A 21,649-nucleotide genomic window follows, 5' to 3' on the forward strand; every position below is an offset into this window, starting at 1 on the left:
GCGGGCATCTAACTCCAGCCACAATTTGCTGAAGACCTTGACATTGGCTGCAATTTTTGTTAATGGCTAGTGTCTATTCTGGTGATAAATTAAAGTGACTCCAAAAACAATAGCCTGGGAAAACTAAATCCAGGCTTTTCATGGATGATGCTTCCTAGTCAGGAAGAGTTTTTCCCTGAATGAGTATTTTAGGGGATGTGGAGGATGACATATGACATTTCCAATGAGAATCTGATAGTTTTTTACACAACTGATGGCATCAGGTCATCTCCATGATATGTGACTACAAGCAGCAACATGTGGTCCCTTGAAAGCAGAACAGATTCAGAAAGAGTGCATTTTAGAAGACACTCTCTTGCTCTTTATTCTCTTTTTTATTACAGTTTGACTTCTTTCCTGCTAAGCTGCTCTCCTCTGAGAAGATTTATAATGTCAGGAATGCACATATAAGGCTAGCTGAATAAGTAATAAACTTCTAAAGGAACAGTTATGTTAATTTATACTGTGCCATTTGTCGACAATCCAAAAGACATTACTTCAAATAAAGGTAACTAGGTGGATGTTAATAGCAAGCAAATGTATTGATGCAAACTCTTATTCCAAGTAAATCACTGAATTGTAGAAAGGATTTTTCATTACGTTACTGGTGTTCTTAATTGTCCACAATTTTCATATTTACTTTTAAAATCAAAATATCATAGTAGATGCTTTCAAATGAACTTCCAGTTTTAGATATTGCAAATACTGAAATATGCCAGATTTGAGTTTTACTAAAAAAAATGGCTCAGATGTTATTCCAAATGTTAGTTTAGTATCATTTTATTTAGTAAGGCTGTCATGCTCCCAGATATAGTAGAGAATTGTACAATTTTCCAGATAATCTGATCCAAAAAAATATTTTTTTGCTTGAATTTTTTTTTTTTTTTTTTTTTTGAGACGGAGTCTTGCTCTTTCGCCCAGGCTGGAGTGCAGTGGCGCAATCTCGGCTCACTGCAAGCTCCGCCTCCCAGGTTCACGCCATTCTCCTGCCTCAGCCTCTCCGAGTAGCTGGGACTACAGGCGCCCGCCACCACGTCCGGCTAATTTTTTGTATTTTTTAGTAGAGACGGGGTTTCACCGTGGTCTCGATCTCCTGACCTTGTGATCCACCCGCCTCGGCCTCCCGAAGTGCTGGGATTACAAGCGTGAGCCACCGCGCCCGGCCTGCTTGAATTTTTTAAAAAGTTTTTGGCTTGAAATATCTGAATTAATTGGTTTAGCTGTTCCTTTCACATGGCCAATGCAGAATAGGTCAGAAGACTGGGCAACAAGCAAAGTTCAACCAATTTTCCTCAGCACATCCTTGACCTTAATGTTGGTAGGTAAGGTTTATTGTACAGAAAAAAAGAAAAAAGAGGCTATATTCCTTAAGAGTTTCTTTCAGTAATCTCTACCTCTACATCCACCAAGTTTTTCAGATGAGACCATACAATGTAGGATTTAGAGAAGTGGCTTCAATTTAGTGGTTGGGTCTCAGATGGGGGACAGATGGCATAAAGTAAACTTTTTAAATAATTATTATCTAGTCCCAATTTGTGGGCCCCTGCAACCTCCTGTTGGCCTGGCCTTTCTGTCCCTGGCTCATGGCATGAGAGTCTTCCTACAGAGGCTTCCATGGCCTCACCTACATACAAGAAAATTTTCTCCCTCTTCAGTCCCAGTGCCGCACACTCCAAATTCTCCAATTAATCTTATTTACCAGACAAGTTAATTTCCCAAACTCTAGTTTTCATCACTTTAGTTCCCTAATTACTTTCCATGGCTCTCCCTTTCCTACAAGACAACCTTAAAAGTGCTCAGCCTGACCTGCTGGGTCCTTTGAGATCCTTCCCCAACTGATCTCTTCAGCATTCCTCCTGAATGGCCTACAGGAAGCCTGTATTTGAGTCACATGGAACTAGTCACCCTCCCTGCTCTGGCTGATTCTGAGACTCATCTTCACTTACCTCCTCCAAATGCCTACTCTCTCTTCCTAATGACCCAACCACTCCTACTGATTAAGGCCCAACCCAATTACATCTCCTTTGAGCCCTCCCTGAAAAATGTGTCCCAGGAGAGCCTTCCTTGGTATGAGCTGGTACCCATTCTTGGCTGTATAATTGGATGCCATACAGGGGCAGCTCCCCCAATGACATCTAGTTTGGATCATGAAGTTTTCACTTGTGGTAACAGTTGTGTGTGCAATACCTCTTTGTATGTCATGTAGCACATGATAGTCTCTGGTTGAATGGCAGGATGAGAAATAATGAGCCCAGTTGTGGTTCCTACTCTTCCAGCTATACCTTCTGCAGTGGGCAATCCTTTATCATTCAGGTAAAAACAAGTGAAATCTGACAAGCTCAATATACAAGCAAGGCTCTGGCCCTCAGTTTCCTGAAGTGGCTAAGAGTTGACTCTGGGATCTGAGTGCTTAGATTAGAAAAATGGTTTTATTTACTAGCTATGTGACCCTCTCTCTACTTCTGCGCCGTCATATAAAATGAGGCTAATAACAGTACTCATGTCATATGGTTGCTGAGAAGATTAAATGAGATCATATAGATAAGGTGGTTAGTGCTAGGCACACAATAAGTGCCCATTAAATATTTGCTCTTGGCTGGGTGTGGTGGCTCACACCTATAATCTCAGCACTTTGGGAGGCCGAGGTGGGCAGATCACGAGGTCAGGAGATCAAGACCATCCTGGCTAACATGGTGAAACCCTGTCTGTACTAAAAATACAAAAAATTAGCTGGACATGGTGGTGGGCACCTGTAGTCCCAGATACTTGGGAGGCTGAGGCAGGAGAGTGGCATGAACCCAGGAGGCGGACCTTGCAGTGAGCCAAGATCACGCCACTGCACTGTAGCCTGGGTGACAGTGTAAGACTCTGTCTCAAAAAGGAAAAAAAAATTTGCTTTTATTATTATTAAACACTGTGTGAAAAGAATTTCCTACTTTAGGGCCAAGTTTTCTCTTTCAAGTGGAATGTCAGTTGACAATAAAAGCACAGGCCTGCTGTTGAAAAATGCACTTTGGAGATGATGCATCCTCTAGGCTGACCTGGCAGGTCAAGGTGTTCTCAGAGTGATTGAATTAGAGCTTTCGCCTGAGCTCATCTACCAGGGTGACAAACTCTACAGAGACAGTTTCATTCTTATTTTCCTAAACCTCCTCCTCAGCCCATTGACAAGAAAATGGCAAGAGCTTCCCAGGTTTAAGAAAAGCTGCAGCCAGGTCTTCCTATTAGACTGAGACTGATCAAGACTTTCCAGGATGAGACAGAGATATGAACAAGACAAATCAAAGCCACGTAGGTGCAATAATCAAGAAGTCTAAGCCCTGCACTAGGAAATAACCACAGGTCCTTAGGTGTCCTAGACACTCCTGAGCTCCCTGAGGCAGAGCTAAGGCACTGACATCAGAACCACAACATAATCCTGCCTGCACTCGCTTGTCTTTTACTACATGGATTTGTACTCAAGTCACTTCTTACCGCATTTATGTAGTTTGAAACATTTCACCCAGAAGGCTGCTTTTCCTCAGGCCTACGTCTGATAGGTGAGATGTGTTCCCCTCCTCCCCTGGGCCTGCCCAGTAAGATCTTGAGGCTTCTCCCTTTCTTAGATTTGAAGACAACCCATTTCACACTGGACACACGTGGAAAAGCCCCTTGGGCAACTTGCCTGCTAAGTGGGAGAGTTACCTTGAATTCAGTCTCAATGTTGGCTAGTCTGGCTAACTCGTTGCTGAGCTCCAAGGCGGTGAGGACAGGGTCTTCGCTGGACAGGGACAAGTAGGCGGCACTCGCCAGTCCTTTGTAGGCGTTCATGCGTGAGCGCGAGTGGCTGAAGGAGTCTTTCCGCTGTTTCTCAGTGCACTCATTGCACTTGCAGAAGTAGTCGTGGGGCCGCTCGATGCGGGCGCCCTTGAGCAGCAGGATGTGCACGATCTCATACTCCTGGCAGTGCGCCGCCAGGATGATGGGCGTGATGTCGTGGGAGAAGCGCGTGCCGTCCTCATCGTAGGCATAGAAGTCATCATCGCGCAGCTCCTGTTCCAGCGGGCTGAGCGTCAGGCGCTGGCCCTGCGCGAAGGCCGGGTGGTTGAGGATGGCCTCCACGATGCGCACATAGCCCTTGCTGATGGCCAGCAGCAGCGCGTCCCCCACCCGTGCCAGGTTCTCCTTCTTCAGCAGCAGCTCCGTGACCTCTAGGTGCTCGTTGCCCACGGCCAGCTGCAGCGCGTTCTGCCCCATGTAGTCCACACAATTGAAGTTGAGGGTCTTGGACTCCTCCAGCATTTTCCGGACCACCGGGATGTTGCCATACTCAGCCGAGTCCAGGAAGCGCTCCTCCTCGGGCGTCAGACTGGTGCCCTTCTCGTTGAACATGTAGGCAGGACCCCGGATGGCCTGGCGACGGCCCTTCTCCCTCAGCGTTGTGTGCCGGCGCTGCATGTTTTTGAATGTGCTGCTCCTCAGCCTATGGGAAAAGGCAAAGATGCCCTGTTACTTTCCTGCGGATTCCATTGCAGTAGAGCACACAAAAATAGTTGAGGTACACAAAGAATATCATGCTTGGAATCTTATGAGGAATTGTGCAATCTTACAAATCATTGTCTTAATCATCAAGATTCAGACACACTGGGTTACCTGTACTATTTCTTTCCAGTGGTAGAATATGACTCAGTTGTCTGCCTCTATGTGCCTTGGGTGGAGACGGGGTGGCAGAGATGAAAAATGGATTTAGAAGGACCCTAATAAGAGATGGAGGTTGAGGCGTAGGGTGGTGGTATGGCTGAAGCAGGCAAGAGGCTATTGGTTTTATTTCCATTTGTATAAAGTCGCGAGAGCCACTAAACCCCTCTGTGCTTCAGTTTTCCCACCTGCACAATGCGGACAACTTACATGTGCTGCAGAGTCTGTAGGAGGATTAAATGAGGTAATTTGGAAGTAGAAAGTATAAGTCAATGTAGGTTTTATTCTGTTCCCTCTTGCCTCTTTTTATGCCCAGCTCTCCAAGGGCTGTGCCATAGAGTTGGCCATCACAAATACCGCTGCCTTCGGTTCAGATGTCTCCCCCTGAATGAGCTCCTGCACCATGGCAAAACTGCAGCAACATGCATGCATATCACATGTGTCTGTTTCTACATTCTGTGCTATTCTTTATGGGGACAGTGCTTTCTGGTCCACACACAACCTAGCCACCTATTAAAGGGCAAGATGTGTCAGGGAGCAGGACTAGAATCCTGCCACTTTCTGATGGCCACTGAAGCAACCCTCCTGAGAGAATTCAGCCTTAGCTTCTTAAGATTGAGCCTGGATTTTTATATAGATGGAAGAAATAGCTCAACTTACATGCTGGGTCCTCTTCTTACTTATTGCTGTTTCCCAGTGTGGCCTAGTGTAGAGCTTAATACTAATGCTACTAATAATAGCAGTTAACATTTATTAAGCACCTACTATACGCCAGGTATTATACTAAGAGCTTCACATATATTAACTTGTGTAATTCTTGCATCAAATCTATGAGGAAGGTGCTATTATTATCCTCATCCTCAGATGAAGATACTAAGAGTAGGAGGGCTGAAAGACAGACTTTGAAGTTAGAAGGTTTAGAGTAGGAATCCTGGCTCCATCATTTGCCAGTCTTGGACAATGTAAGTTACCCAAACTTACATTGCCAAAGTGTTGAAACAGCAAACTAGAGACAATAACAGCTACTGTGTAATTTGAGCTCAAGTCAGGGATATGCCATCTCCAGCTAGCCTTGAGACCTTGAGCAGGTCCCAGCTTCTAGATCTCAGAAAACTATGAAATAGAGGGGCTGGACCAGGTGTTTCCTAAGCCTCTACCAACTTGGGCATCTTAAACTTTTTTGATTCTCCAATTGGTTCTACCTGTATTTTCTATTTTTCTTTTCTACTCTACCTCCACTCACATTATTCAGAGAATATTAGAATGGCATAAATTTTAACAAGAGTGTATCTGTTTTAAAGAGTAAGTACTTGGATATTTGTTTTTAACTATTTTCCATGGTCCCAGAGAATTGTCTTTTTTTATTTGTTATGTCTTCATGCATAAACAATAATCAGTATTTCACTTCAGACATTTTTAAAAATAGTCAAAAATGATCACAGAGAAAGGCTTTAAAATTAAATCCAATTTTTTGAGATTTTAAAAAAGTTATGCAATTAGCCTTGTGAATGTTCAAATTGGGGACTCCATTTAGTTTTCTGCTCATTTTACCTTTCGACCTGCTCAAACCTTTTTGGTTTTAGCTCCTTGGGGGCCCTATGTCTGGTATAAAGCAAAGAATGGAGATCAGATCTTGGTACTCTAATCCTGCCTGGAGCTGAGTCACACTTCCCTTGGGAAAAATCTCCTAAATTATATAGTGGAGCAATTTCTTTATCTGCACAAAATAAAAAGAACAATTATGGGCAACTCCCTCAAAAGGCAACTGTGGGTGATAAATCTTAATGGAGAGCTCCATACACCTTTAGGAAGAGCGTCTGAACCACCATCCACTTTTTTAAAGTGCGCTTTGATAAAAGATTGCTGGGGAAAAGACTGTCAGCATTCAAATTCATGAGATCCTTCTGAGCCCATTCCTTTCAACAATGCCATCATTCCAGAGACAGTCTGCTCAATGATACCAAAGGCAGACTGTGGATTAGGAGTCCCAGAAAAACCTTTACAGGAGAGAAAGATTCACAAATAGTGTGCAGGCACTTATTATTATAGGGTTTTCAGAAAGAGAAAGTTACTGAGTCGAAAGCTAAGCAGTTACCCCATTTGTATTCCCAAGAGGCTTTGTTTCAGGAGATGTAATGAACTCAGTTTCAAGGCCTGTCATCTGGACACACACACACACACACACACACACACACACACACGTAGAAGTTGAGCCCAAAGAACACTAGTAATAATCTTTTTCATGGAAGTACTCAGCCTGTCCTACAATAGGCTTCTATTTCTCTCAGAAACACTTTTTTTATTCTTAGCCATCACAACTCAACCTGAGAAAAAGCAGTTTACACTCAAGAGCATCTGAGCAGTGTGTCAGATATGAAACAGCAGCTGTCTGAGAAGAAGCCGGCACTACAGCTTGATTCCATGTCACTTTTCCATTAGACGTCTGCTCAAGAGGGAGAATAGGTCAGACTATAAGTCAAGGGTACCCAACTATTACACAGCAACAAGCCATGGAGAGATTAACTCAAAGGAAATTTAATGACTACTGAACCAAGTCATAGCAGAGAAATATTTCACAAGGAACACATAAGTACTCAATCTAAATTCAGAGTCCCTGTGAATATCATAGACACTGCAGCCTACAAACTTAAAGGATATTCAAGCATTGTTTGTTAATTCCGCTCATTACAAAACAAAACAAACAAAACAAAACAAAACATAAAAAGCAAAGTATTAGCATTCTCATCTTTTAGGTGAAGAAACTCTGGTAGGTCAAGTGAAAAGACTAAACCTTAGGTCCTAAGACTTTGGACAAATAATTTCTTCACAAGGGTAGGACATCATATAAATCTTGATGTTTCTACAATAATTATGTTTTATCAAAGAAAATAATATATGTGTATAGCTAGTACTTGGCAGACGTTAAAATGTCCTCACCATTTGACATGCATTTTTCTGAATGACCTTGAAAGCAGACACCCAGATGTAGTAAGAAATAAACAAGACTCTTTCGAAGCCTTTAAAACCTCAGCCTTGAAACACATTTGGATGCTCACAAAATTGTCAGTTCTGCTCCTTTCCTAGCAGAATTTAGCATTAAAAATGAAATCTTATGAGCCTTAGAGTCATGTGTGCATATAAGCAGATAATGGCATGTGCTACTCAGTGAAATTTCTTCCAATGCGGGGGGCTTCACAATAGACTATGAAGCCATGAGAATTGATGGAGGCCTTTTAACCTCACTGTGGCCTTTTTATTAGCTCTGACTCTCTCTTACCCTAATATCCCTCTAATGATGCTTTTTAGACATTTATGCACTTGTGAATATATTCAGCCACCATATCCTTGCTATTTAATTTTGATGTCGCAGATATTCATGTTTTAGCTATACATATCACATGGGTTGGAAAGAATCCACAAAAGATGCTGTGTCAGAAAGATAAAGTCACATGGCTCACAATAGTTGGTGGCCAAAGCTTACACTCATGAATCAAATGTGCTGCCCTGCTGAACTCTGGAGATCTTATCACAGTTTTAGGGCCAATGATAAGCAAAATGAATCTCCCTAAAATGCAATTGGCATTTGATTGCCCTTATTTTAGTATTTTTCTTAAAAATGAACTTTGAATGCAAATACATTTTTATTTGCATATATTATTGAGATAATGTGTGATTAAATACCCCAATTACACTATGTTTTACATTTTCCAGAAATGCATACAATTGACATTTGATGTCATTTGGAAGAAGGATTCTAGTGGAAACAAAACCATATATGAGAGGAGGACTGATTATTAAACTCCCTCTTGATCATTCAGTTGCTATTTTTATCAAGCTGCTCTTACAGATGCATCAGCCAGACTGAGGGAAGCCAGATGTCATTGACCCATGAAAAGTATGAATCTTGTGCCCTAAGTCCAGCTGCAGATGAGCATGGCCATAAAGCCTTTCGGAGACAGAAATTGTGGTTAATTACTGAAGAAGAAAAGACCACTTAATCAAAATGTCTTCTTAGAGATATTTGTTGTCTCTTTTCTAAAATGCTACATGCATCAAAAGTCTCTATGGAAATTATCCAAGCTTAAAATCAATTCAGCCTGTAATATTCCCCAACTGGATATAGAACCAGACAGAATCTAGGAGTCAGATCAAACACCCAGGAAAACCCAGCTTTGGTCTGTGCATCTTCTCCCAAGAGTACCTATTCTGAGTATTAGTCTAGAGCAACAGTGATGAAAGAGTCATTTGGAGTCTTCTCCTAAACCACAGTTCTCTTGCCAAAATAAAGCGAGTAATAAAGCTCATTCCTCATGTTCTTCAGGAGCACAATGAAGATTAAATAATGTCTACCAAATGCCCTGGATACCATAACACTTTATACAAATGTTCATGACAATAATGATCAAAATCTTACCTATCAATGCACTTAAGTACACAATTATTAGAATTGTCTGACATTTTACTGTACATTGATATACTCAGCTTAGCTATTTTTCTAAATGACTATACCATAGTTATATTTAACATATATTACACATTTGCCATGTAGACACTGTCCTAAGTGCTTTACATAAATTACTGTTTTAAATAAATTATCTTCTGATAAGGTTAGCTATTTTCCTGAATGACTATTTAATCATAGTGATTAACATTTGTTTCACATTAACCACGTGGCAGCCACCATGCTGAGTAATTTGTGTGCATTGTCATTTATATTTATTTATTCATTTATTTTTCAAATAAGATATAAAGAGAAATTTAACATTATAGGTACTCAACACAATAATGCCAGCCTGTAAAGACAGACAGCAATGTAATGATGAATGAATTGTAAATATAAACATATAAAAAAGGAGGTAAGCACATAAACCATTAAGGAAAAATGATTAGAAATGTATAGCGAACATGGGCCGGGCGTGGTGGCTCACGCTTGTAATCCCAGCACTTTGGGAGGCCGAGGCGGGTGGATCACGAGGTCAGGAGATGGAGACCACGGTGAAACCCCGTCTCTAATAAAAATACAAAAAAATTAGCCAGGCGTGGTGGCGGGCGCCTGTAGTCCCAGCTACTCTGAGAGGCTGAGGCAGGAGAATGGCGTGAACCCGGGAGGCGGAGCTTGCAGTGAGCCGAGATCGCGCCACTGCACTCCAGCCTGGGCGACAGAGCGAGACTCTCACAAATATTACATGGTTTTCTATTGTCATTCCATTAAAGATGATGAAAGATTCAATTAACAATTTTCGAACTATACAACAGGGTCTAGTCTGTCTGCTTTGAAAGTTTGTGCTTTTGGCTAGTATGCCACTGCCAGCCATCTTCTTTTTGTCTTTCTGTTTTTTGTTTGTTTGTTTGTTTTGTTTTTGTTTTTCTGAGTTTCTTTAGGCTATAACTTTTTCCATTAGAGTTCAAGATCCTTGAGGGTAGGGAATACTCATGTATATGGCATATGCACCTGGTGCCCTGTACTCCTGATGCCTTGCATATGGTGCTTGGTCAATCAACTTAATTCATTCCTAAATATTTGAATCTGGGTTGGTCATTTAAGAAGATCAGTACATTGGAGCTGTTGGTGTTTATCAGCATCTTCCTTCTCACAAAACGCAGGAGCCATATAATTCTATAACTGCTATTTCTTACTTATGACTGGCAACATTTAAAACAAGGTATGAATTCCTAAGTAAAATCAGTTTCTAATTAGCTCCGTTATAAATTATGGCCCATAAGTTGCTAGATGAAGCAGCTAATATCAGAGGGCATATGATGTCCTTTGGTGACTGAGGCAGAAAATTGAGACATTCTCACTTCTTCACACTACTCCTGAAAATTTTTACATATTTCCAAAGGCATCCAACTTATTTCTAAATATCACCTTCCTTTTTCTGTTGAAATTGAGTGAGATAGTGAACGTAAACTATTTATCATTGCCTTGTAAGTGCTTTAGTGAAATTGGATATTATTAGCTTTATTTAACTTATTACAACTATATTAATTGTGGGTTTAAGGCAGTTATGTTCCCACCTAAGTTATTGATAATAATTTGCTTCTACAACGTACATACTTTAAATAAAAGAAAAAAGATATATATACCTAACTATCCCATGGTATACATGAGTTCATACATTTTACCAGTTAAATCCTACAGGAAACAAGCAAAGTATCCTTCTTTTACTCATTAAAATGTATTATATTAAGATATACTTTCCAAATAATTCTACTAATGTGGGATGGTTTTTCCACTGCATCTTGGAATAAAAATATCATCTAGTGTTCCTGAATGTTAATAAGTGTTTCTATTAGTAATTTATTTTCTACCAAGTAACATCATTTAGAGAAGAATTTATCCTCAGCTTTTTCAAACTGCCCTAGGTACCACCTATCCAAATATAACTAGTGCTTTGTATGTGCTTCTATTTTTCTTTTTACTTTTAAAATCCTTATTTTCCTATTTGGAAGTTGGAAGTTATGAAACTGGATGTCTATATCTCATTGTGTATAGCTCCAGGTGGAGCTGAAACAAGTTTTGATAGCTTTATTTTTAAAAAAGATTTTTCTTGAAATAAAATAGATGTGTAACCTTTTGATGATTTCACTGACCTCTGTCACAAGAGTCTGAAATAAACACCTACTACCGAAAAAGAAAGAGAGGCCCTTATATTATGAAATGACAATACTAAAAAAAAGTAGCATGCTGAATATTTATATGGAGGGAAATGTTGATTGCTTTTACTAAGCAAGAGCTCCTGGTAGCTCTCATCCAAGATACCACATGCATTCTGCAATTAGCCTCAACGAGGCTCCACATAGTTCTGATTTTTTTCTGGGTTAATTACTGCCTAAAGGAGTTATCTAGTCTACATGCCCCTAAGTTTAGGAGCAAGTGTTTTTGGAAATAAATATTTATGAAAGGGCAATTGTGACATAGAACTTTGGTAAGCTTTTAAATAATTGAATCAATGTCATTGTTAAAAAGATCTTGGAGATTGGGTTTGCATCACATCCATAATGAATATTCTGGATTTAATGTGAATTCATTCATAAATTTGATGTGTACCCGGTGATTCAGAAATAAGACCCACCAGCAGGTGGCATTCTGAGGCAAAAATTCACTGAGTGCCACCAGACAGGGTCAATCATTATTGCCTTTTCTGAGTCTACCCTGAATCCATTACGCCTCTAAATTACAATTAATAGCAATAGCATTTTGGTTGTGTCTACTCAATCATAGGTAAACGAATTTACAACTTCAAACTTAAAGGGGAGATTATGAGAGTTTCAAAGCTCTGCCTAGATTACACCTCTTTCATTAGGAGCATATTTGTTATTTTGAAATGGATGCCTAAAGGACATATATAGCTCAGACCATATTTTCAACAAGAAGAAAAGAAAAATGACAATCTCTTTCTTGCCACCTGTAGTTCTTTAACGGTGGCTGCTTATTAGAATATAACCCTCTCCCTTCTCTTACCCCCATATTTATATTATGATAAATACAACCACATAAATACATTAGAAAGCTGTCAGTAGTGAAGGGAAAGAAGAGACAACACCTATACACCCTTCTAGGAATAAAACTATATTACTCTAGCACAAAAGGAATAGGCTACTGACAAGAGTTGTCTATTTCTAAATGGCTTTGAAAACTTAGACATTCAATAAAAGAAAAAAAATTTCTTCTACCAACTCAACAAATAAAGATCCATCTAAAAATCTAAGCAGTGCACTAGAGGAAGAAGGCTGATAAATAAAAGTTCAATTCCATATTTTAGAGAGAACACAAGCTCTACTGGAAAAAAAATCAATATGAAAGAACCATCATAGCTGCTTACATTGAGGGTGTAATACGCAGGCTTGTTCCTCCTCTAGATGACCGGAATCCGGTGCTGAGTCGCCAGAAGCTGGCTCCCCATGGGTGGTAGCCAAGGATGTACCGCTCTCCGTGGTGCTGAAGTATAGAGATAGAGCTGGTCAAGTGAGTGGAGTTGCAACGATGTGAAAGCGCGCTCCGCTGTTCTTTGTGCTGCAATGGTAAAAACTCGCCTTCCGAGGCAGAAACGTGTTACCGTCCTTTTCCTAATCGGGGGGAAATTTCCCAGAGAACATGACGGAGAAGCATCTGTGTGAGAGTGGCATGCGGCGTGCTGATGGGTTGGTGTAGTCCCCACCCCCTCTCCCCGACGTAGCTTGAAAGGGAGGTAGCAACTATTTCTTCCTACCATAGCTCCTCAGGATTTCTACCTGCCCCTTCCTCTGTCCCAGAATACCACATCTCTCACACACACACACACACACACACACACACACACACACACACACACACACACACCTCGTTATATAAGGCAGCATGTTCTGGCTTCTGAGGCCGAATATTCATTGGTTTAAACAAATGAAGAATGAGGAATGAGCTGGTTTCCTACCTGTTGTGTCTGTGTGTTCACAGAGGGAGGGGGTTAAGAAAAAACTAAAACCAGAGAAGCGTAAAAAGCGATATAAGTAGTTTTCTTTTGTAAGTCTCATCACCACACCACACTTTGTCTTCTGTGAGTGATGTATCTTCCAACTTTACTATTTTGGTTCATGATCTTTTAGCATTATCTAGGATCAGGAAGAGGTCAGTGGTGTAGAACAAGTCTCACATTAGTAACAAGACTAAAAGGGTTAGCTTTCATTTGCAGCTTCCCACTTTTTGAAACGAAATTCTCAATCCAAACTACCATTTCCCCAACAGTTCCCACGCTCACCAATTGCTATGTTACCAAATGGTCTATGATTCTTAAACACTGAGGTACTTTAATGACGTCATTGGAGAGAAACCATCTTAACTGAAATATTGCCTGTGTACGAAAAACCACAATTGCTTCTACAGTCTATCTGGGTTACTTACCAATAAATCAGAGTGGTTATTTTCTGAAATCAATTCACGGCTTAATAACTGACACTCTGTAAAACTGTCACTGTGTGCACCACGTGCAATACTTAGGGCTAAAGAGTTGCTTATAATGTATTGTACACACGACCATTCTAGTTTTACACCCAAATGAGATTGCATTGGTTTATTAATATGCTACTAGTATTTTCTCTGGAGATAACATGATATGTGGGGAAAAGACCTTGGGATTTTGATTCACTTACTAACTGTGTGACCTTAGACATAACACCTAACCTATTGAATCTCAGTCTTCTCGTATGTGAATGGTGGGTAATAATAGGGTTTATAATGCCTTTTACCAATTGTTGTGGTGATAATTAATTGAAAAATCATATACAAATAACTCCAAAGAGCTGGCATTTAAGGTGTGCATGATAAGCTTGAAAGTTTGTTTTAATTTTTTAAAAATTTGAGACAGGGTCTCACAGTGGTACAATCATGGATCACTGTAGCCTTGAACTCCCAGGCTCAAGTGATCCTTTTGCCTCACTCTCCATAGTAGCTGGGAATACAGGCACATACCATCAGACCTGGCTAATTTTTAATTTTTTAGTAGAGACCGTGTCCCACTATGTTGCCTAGGCTGGTGTCGAACTCCTGGGCTCAAGCTATCCTCCTGCCTCGACCTCACAAAGGGGTGGAATTACAGGCATAACCCACAATGCTCAACCCAGTTTGAATGTTCTTTCTCCTCTGCTTGCTCAATAGAAGTTAAGGTAGTTCTCTAGTTGTGGGCGTGGTGGTATGAACCTGTAGTCCCAGCTACCTGGGAGGCTGAGGCATAAGGATCACTCGAACCCAGGAGGCTGAGGTTGCAGTGAGCTGAGATCATGCCACTGCACTCCAGCCTGGGTGACAGAGTGAGATCCTGTCTTGAAAAGCAAGCAAACAAACAACAACAACAAAACCCTCCCAAAAGACTGGCAACAAATGCATTTTATTCTTATAAGCCTCCACACAAGCTTTACAATATTAACAATTATGTTACATTGGATAAAATACCATTCTAAAAAGAAATTTTCTAAAATCAAGACTTTAAAAAAATTACAGGCTTGAAGGATACAGAAATTTTATTTTTTATTAGAGTCAGAAACAAGTAGATTTAATGCATTTGAATAAAATGCTAATGAATTAAGAGCTCTTTAGTATTGCAATGAAGTGTGGAACAAAATATAAATGTGAAGCTGATAAAAGTGTCTTACACAACAACAAAGTTAGAAGATTAGCTCTAACAAGTGATAATATCCTTTTGATTGGGATCCTCATCATCATGATTAGTGAAGTAGTGTAGAATGAGACAACTCTTAATTATACAATACTTTTAAAAGAATACTGGTTTGTGGCTTTTAGTTAATGATGGAATTGAAGTCTCATTATATTCTGTTTTTAATAAACAGCCAAGAGCGTATTTTCATAAAACTCTGACATGAATAATGTCCTTGTTTTCAGTATTGATAGGCTCATTAAAAAAATTAAACCATATTTTAGAAAGTTGTGCCAAAGATGGTATGACAGTCAAATGTATATATATATATATATATATATATATATTTTATCTCTCTCATACATATATGTGTGTATATATATATATGTGTATGAGAGAGAAAAGAAATGAGCTAATTGTTTTATAGATGTATTAATTAATTGAAGACAAGTCAGAGTCAGGCCAGACAGCTCTTCAAAAGTGATAAGATGACATTTTGCAAAGGATCCAATCTTCGGGATCCTTATAATTAGAGTACTTTATCATTTCCAGAGCATGTCATACACAGATATTTGGTTCAATGGGGCAAATACTTGTAATCCGAAAAAATGTTGCATCCATATCAAATTATCATTTTCCATATATAAAACACAGAAGTAATTAGGACTTCACTATCAATAGTGAAAGTTCAGAAGATGCTCAGCTTTTGGACTAGAGGATGTCTAAATTTCCTGCATAAGGACTTGAGTTTTGCATCTCCCAGTCTCAACCAGACATAGGCTCACAGTAGAATTTAGTGGTTAAGAGTGTGTACAACTTCTAGTCAAATTTCCTGTATTTTAATTCCAAATTTCCTATTCCCCAAGTGTGTCCCTAAGTTTTATCACCTGTGAGATGAAAGTAACAATAGTTTCTTACTTGCAGAATTATAGCGAAGATAAAATGAGACAACACACATGAGGAGCTTACAGCAGAGCCTGGCACATAGAGCTTAGCCTATATCAGTTTTCACTATTGCTTAACAACTCACCCTGTGATTGAACAGTGAACATACTATTGATCTGTGGTTCTCAGACTTTGTGTGTTCCATTATCGCCTAACTAGCCTGTTAAAAATATAAACATACAAATTTCTGGTTCCCTAGAAAAATAAGCACTTTATCTCCTTAAGAACCTAAAGTGATTCTGATGCAGATGATTAATAAATCACACTTTGGGGAAACATTGTTATTGCCTATTGAATGACTAGGTTGTTTTAGAAACCCAAGCCATGAATATGAAGGTTTATTTCAAATAAATGAATCTTTTGGGAGACTCATTCTCCCTTTTTTCCTCTCTCAGAATGTTCCTTAAATCTACGCAACTTTGTGTGGTTACTAGTCAGGTCTGGCTCTTTCTCCTAGATAGAAATATATTCAGCAGACTTCTTAGGCATTAGATTTAAGGAATTAATGTAAATTAGTTTCCATAGAAAAATTCTGGCTGAAATTGCTAGAAGCCACTATACTGAACCCACTTAAAAAGTAGATCTCTCTCATTTTGATTAATGACAGCATCATGGTAAAACTTCTTTAGAGTGAGCACAAAATCTGGGGAAAAATTTTCTGCTCTAGACTATTCTCAAGTAATGAAAAATAGAGTTTTTATTTACAAACAGGGAGTGACTGGAAATAGCACTATGTCTCAAAGTGATGATAAGAAAGATGCTAATTTAATTCTATTCCTATTTATGTGTTTTATGAAAAATTATTCATCTTTCAGTTTGGTCTATAACTTTGCAAATTTCAATGGTTATGCTTTTACAAGATTTATGTAAGCTATAATTGGCTTGTAACCTATTAAAGGTTTCTTATAAAAGCAAACTGAAACCCATATGAAATATTTATTGATTGCTATTGTTTAAATGTCTCCTCCAAAACTCATGTTGAAATTTAATTATCATTGTAATAGTATTAAGAGGTGGGACCTTTAAGAGGTGATTCGTTTATGAGAGCTTCACCTTCATAAATGGATCAACACCTTTATGCTGGGAGTGGGTTACTGTGGGAGTCCAGCTTCCTTCTCTGTCTCTTGAGCTTACCCTTTTGCCTTTCACCAAGGGATGATCCTTTGCATGTGGTGCCTTCTGCCCTGTTATGACACAGTAAAGAATCCCTCACTGATGTGGCCCTTGATCTTGGACTTCACAGCCTTCAGAATTATTAGCCAAATAAATCTCTTTTCTTTATAGATTACCCAGTCTGTGGTATTCTATTACAGCAGCAGAGAACAGACTAAGATATTTGTGTTCTGCCTTTTAAAAAAGATTTAAGATGGCGTGGTCAGAATGGAAATCCTCCTTCAATGAAAGAAGTGTGCAGGAATGGCAGTCAGTGGATAGCCTCCAGCTGCCATATCCTTCAGAGTCTGCGCCTCAGGTACAAAAAGCCACCTTTCCCGGGGCCACACCCTTTGCAGGATAGACTATATTTTGTGACTGAGCAAGGTGAGAGAATACAGACCATTTCAGGAGCATGCTTACATGCAATACTCTTTCCAAGGCTTGTTGCTATATTGCCCACATTATCATAGTTTGATTTCTTCCTCTCCCCAATTCTTCTTCCTCCCTTTTCCTTTTAAAAATGTTGATCCCTAATAAATATTTTTCACCTTAAACTCTATATCAGTGTCTACTTCTGGAAACCCTAACCTGTATTAATTTATATCAGGAATGGATTGAGAAACTAGGTGATAAGATGTGATGCTTGAGCTGGATTGTCACCACATAGTTGGCGCTGACCCTATCACTGGTCATAGATGGAGCACAGATGGCCCGTGAAACAAGGTGATGGTCCAGTTAAGTTCTCACCTGTGGTGAATTGGGATGTTATGCTTGTGGAAGAGAATGCATTGGTAAGTGGAAAATATGCATTTGAAATTCACCAAAGAAATAATGACAAGCACAATGGCTTTGGATAGCTATCATTAAATGCCACCGATGTTTGACAGAAAGATGAGTAGCTGAGGATGCGTAATAGGCAACAGAATTCCAGGTGTAAAAGCTGGAGGACATCTTGGTTGCAAACAAGCTCTTAAAAACTCTATTGGGAGAATATAGAAAGTCAAAGTCTCAGCCTGAGAAATCATATTCAGAGTGACTGAATTTCACAGATAACCAAATGGCCAACTAAGGGTGGTCTGACATGTCAGATTATCACCTTGTTTAAGAAAGTCCAGAACTCTAAAGAGATAGAGATATCTACATGATGTCTCAGAAAATTTTGACTCCTAGTTGACCCTCAATCACTAGAGTGATTGGTTTTAAGACCCCCAAATATACAAAATCTGTTCATACTCAAATCCTGCAGTCATCTCCATGGAACCTGCATATAGGAAAAGTCAGCCCTTCATATATGTGGGCTTCACATCCTCTGAATACTGCATTTTTGAGCTATGTTTTGTTGAAGAAAATCTATAATACATATAAGTGGACTCACATAGTTAGAATCTGTGTTGTTCAAGGGTCAACTGTACATCTGAACCCTCTGAGCCTGAAGACATGGTCCATCCATCCATGTTAAGAGCTAGCAGCTGTCACCTCATGGAATACATTACATAGGTCTCACCCCCATGAGGTACAAGTGCCTGCCCAGGGCCTATACCACATTCCTTCCTGCCCACAAGGCCTGTAACTAAGGTTAAGTTGTACTCAGGGTCTGAGTTGACATTAATATCCATAGAGCCATAATATAGCAGAGGATGTTCTAAACCTGATTAAGTCAGGAAAGGGAAAATTGCCCAAAAAAGCTGTAGGAACTAGCCAACATGTATTGGAAAAAGCCAGGGGAGTATATCTGGAATGGGATTCTGAGGATGCTTGACCAAGGGGCCCTGTAATAAAAATTAGATGGTGAAGAGTTTATTGACTTGGTAGTGTTCTCTTCAACTGCAGGATTTAACATCTTGGCAAGGTTCTGGGGGAAGGTGTGAACTTACTCCTAGAACGGTCTCTGGTAACATAAAAAAGGAATAGTTCACATCACACAAAGCTGAAGTGACATAATTTTCATGGCAAAAGATGAAGGAAAGAAATGAAAAGCTTATAGATGTGAGGATGCTAGAATCAATATATCCTGTTTGGCTAGAAGGTCCCTGAGGTGATCATGTTCATGGGGCCCAGAGGACACATCTTTTTACCAAAGGCATCATAAATGCACTGACTAAATATCCAGCAGGATCACTGAAATTTTCATTCATGGTTCTTCTCTTTAAGCCAAAGTTGATGGTGGGATAGTCTTTTACAGAACTTACTCACTGGTAACAATGGGCATGAGAGAACCCTGAAACAATAGACGCCAGGTGGAGGTGCTTGAACATCCTTAACCAGACTGTTGCAATTATTGTAATGACGAGCAAGATTGGAGGGTAAGGAAACATAACTCACAGAGTTATGAAAATGGTTAATAGAACATAGCATCCCTAGGGACAAAAAGAGGCAACTGACTAGGATATTATTCAGTTTGTGCCTATAGAAAAATCAAGAAAGGATGACTGGCAGGCTGAGGATGTCATTCTGATAAAAAGTTGTAATTCCACGCCATAAATATGTATTACTAAACGAAAACGCCAATCTGAAAAGGCTGTATACTGTATGATTCCAACTATATGACATTCTGGGAAGGGGAGAGCTATGCAGATAGTAAAAATATCAGTGGTTGCTAGCAGTTGGGGGAAGGGAGAAACTAATAGGCACATCACAGAGGCTTTTTAGGGCAGTAAAACTGCTCTATATGATACTATAATTAAGAGTGGATACAGGCTGGGTGCAGTGGCTCACACCTTTAATCCCAGGACTTTGGGAAGCTGAGGTGGGCAGATCATGAGGTCAGGAGATTGAGACCATCCTGACCAACATGGCGAAACCCAGTCTCTACTAAAAATACAGAAATTAGCTGCACACGGTGGTGGCACGTGCCTGTAATCCCAGCTACTCGGGAGGCTGAGGCAGGAGAATCGCTTGAACCTGGGAGGCAGAGGTTGCAATGAGCCAGGGTCATGCCATTGCACTCCAGCCTGGGCGACAGAACGAGACTCCATCTCAAAGGAAAAAACAAAAAAGAATGGATACATAGCATTACACATTTGTCAAAACCCGTAGAGTGTACAACATCCTAATATAAACTCTAATGTAAACTATGGACTTTGGGTGGTAATGATTTGTCAGTGTAGATTCAGTGATTGTAACAAATGTACCACTCCAGTGTGTGGTGTTTATAACGGGAGGAGACTAAATGTGTGGGGTTTGGGGGTATGTAGGAGCTCTCTGTATTTTCTGTTAAACTTCACTGTGACCCCAAAAGTGCTCTAAAAATACAGTCTATTAGAAAAGTCATAATTCCTTGCCAGTCTGTGGATCTGATCTTGTTTTCAAACCTGGAATGGATTGAAGAGGTAGAACAATTCCTAGGAGAAAGAACCCTACGCTCTTTACATGGTAATACTTTCTTCAGTCATTCCCCAAAGGATCAGTGGTAGGCAAAGATGTCATTTATAGTTTTGGTCCAGTACTAGTGAGAGAATCAAATGTGGGCCTTGAGGTTCTGGAGCATGGCCATCCATTTGAAGTGGAGAATTATGCACCATTTGCAACAACTTCTGGCATACTACTGGATCCAAGCAGAGATGGATTACCTGACCATGAGAAACCAAGTGACTATATGTCTAGAACTGTCCATTATGAGCTGGGTCCTGTCAGTTATACTACGTTATAAGGTCAGCTAAGCCTAGGCACACAATTAGTTATAAAATGAAAGTGGTATATCTAGGACTGAGGGCTGGGCAGACCAGAAAACTCAAGCAAGCTTGAGCATGATCAGGAGGCTCCAGTCCACATGGCACCCACCACAGTGGCACCAGCATACCTCCCTCAGCTCATATCTATGGCTATGTGGAGAATTTAATACACCAGGTAAAGGAGTACAAAAACCCTGAGTTTGGCATATAGATAGGTTGGCTTAGTATTTGAGTACAAGTCAAAATGAATGGCAGCTATTCAAATCTCATTCAATCAGTCTCATTCAGAGATGGCTTTGAAAGACAAGGAAATCCTCCCAAGGCAGAGAGATGGACCTGCTTATTTCCTTTCATAGAAAGAGAGCTAACTTGAGGTTAAATTCATACAAACTCATGGACAGTGATGAAGGCCTGCCCACCTGGTCATGAACCTGGAGGGAGAAAGAATGGAACACTGGTGACAAGAAAGTGAAGTAGAAGCATGTGAATAGACATACGTGAATAGATAGAAATTGTGAAGATTTTTGTATCACATATTAGTGCCCACCAGATAGCATACGTCATGGAAGTGATATAACTGAGTAGACAAAATGACCTACCCAGCCAACATCAGCCAGTCTGTCATCAGCCACACCAGTATTGGCCAAATGGATACATAAATGACAGCAGCAATGATGAAGGATTTGCATGGCTCGAATAACCTGGACTCCCACTTACCAAGGCTTATCTAGCTATGGTCGCTGCTGAATATTTAATATGTCAGCAACAGAGACCAATGTTAATATGACACCATTACTCACTCAGGAAGAACAACTGGCCTCTAGATGGCAGGTTTAGAACATTGGGCTCATTTCGTCCTGCAACGGTTAGTGGTTAATTTCACGTGTCTCACAGGAATGGATATGCATTCTGAGTATGAGTTTCCCTTTCCTGTACAAATGACCTCAGCCAGCACCAGTATCCAAAAGTTTATCGAGTATTTGATTCACTGGCATAGGATCCTGCATAACATTGCACCAGACCAAGGGATGC

The 21,649-nt window shown here is 40.0% G+C and overlaps 1 protein-coding gene across 4 annotated transcripts in view; it reads right to left on the minus strand.

The window, feature by feature from the left end:
• TRPC7 (transient receptor potential cation channel subfamily C member 7) overlaps positions 1-12,841 on the minus strand; it is a 152,716-nt gene extending 139,875 nt beyond the window's left edge. For all 4 annotated transcript variants that reach the window (XM_032155975.1, XM_032155974.1, XM_032155973.1 and 1 more), the window contains exons 1-2: positions 12,543-12,841; positions 3,724-4,501 (exon numbers count right to left, since the gene is read on the minus strand). In XM_032155975.1, coding sequence (XP_032011866.1) covers positions 3,724-4,501; positions 12,543-12,544 — 780 coding nt within the window. In that variant the 5' untranslated portion in view covers positions 12,545-12,841. The remainder of the gene's footprint in view (positions 1-3,723; positions 4,502-12,542) is intronic.
• Positions 12,842-21,649: the final 8,808 nt, after the last annotated feature.

Source organism: Hylobates moloch, unplaced genomic scaffold, assembly GCF_009828535.3.
Source record: "Hylobates moloch isolate HMO894 unplaced genomic scaffold, HMol_V3 SCAFFOLD_6, whole genome shotgun sequence".
Classification (NCBI taxonomy): domain Eukaryota; kingdom Metazoa; phylum Chordata; class Mammalia; order Primates; family Hylobatidae; genus Hylobates; species Hylobates moloch.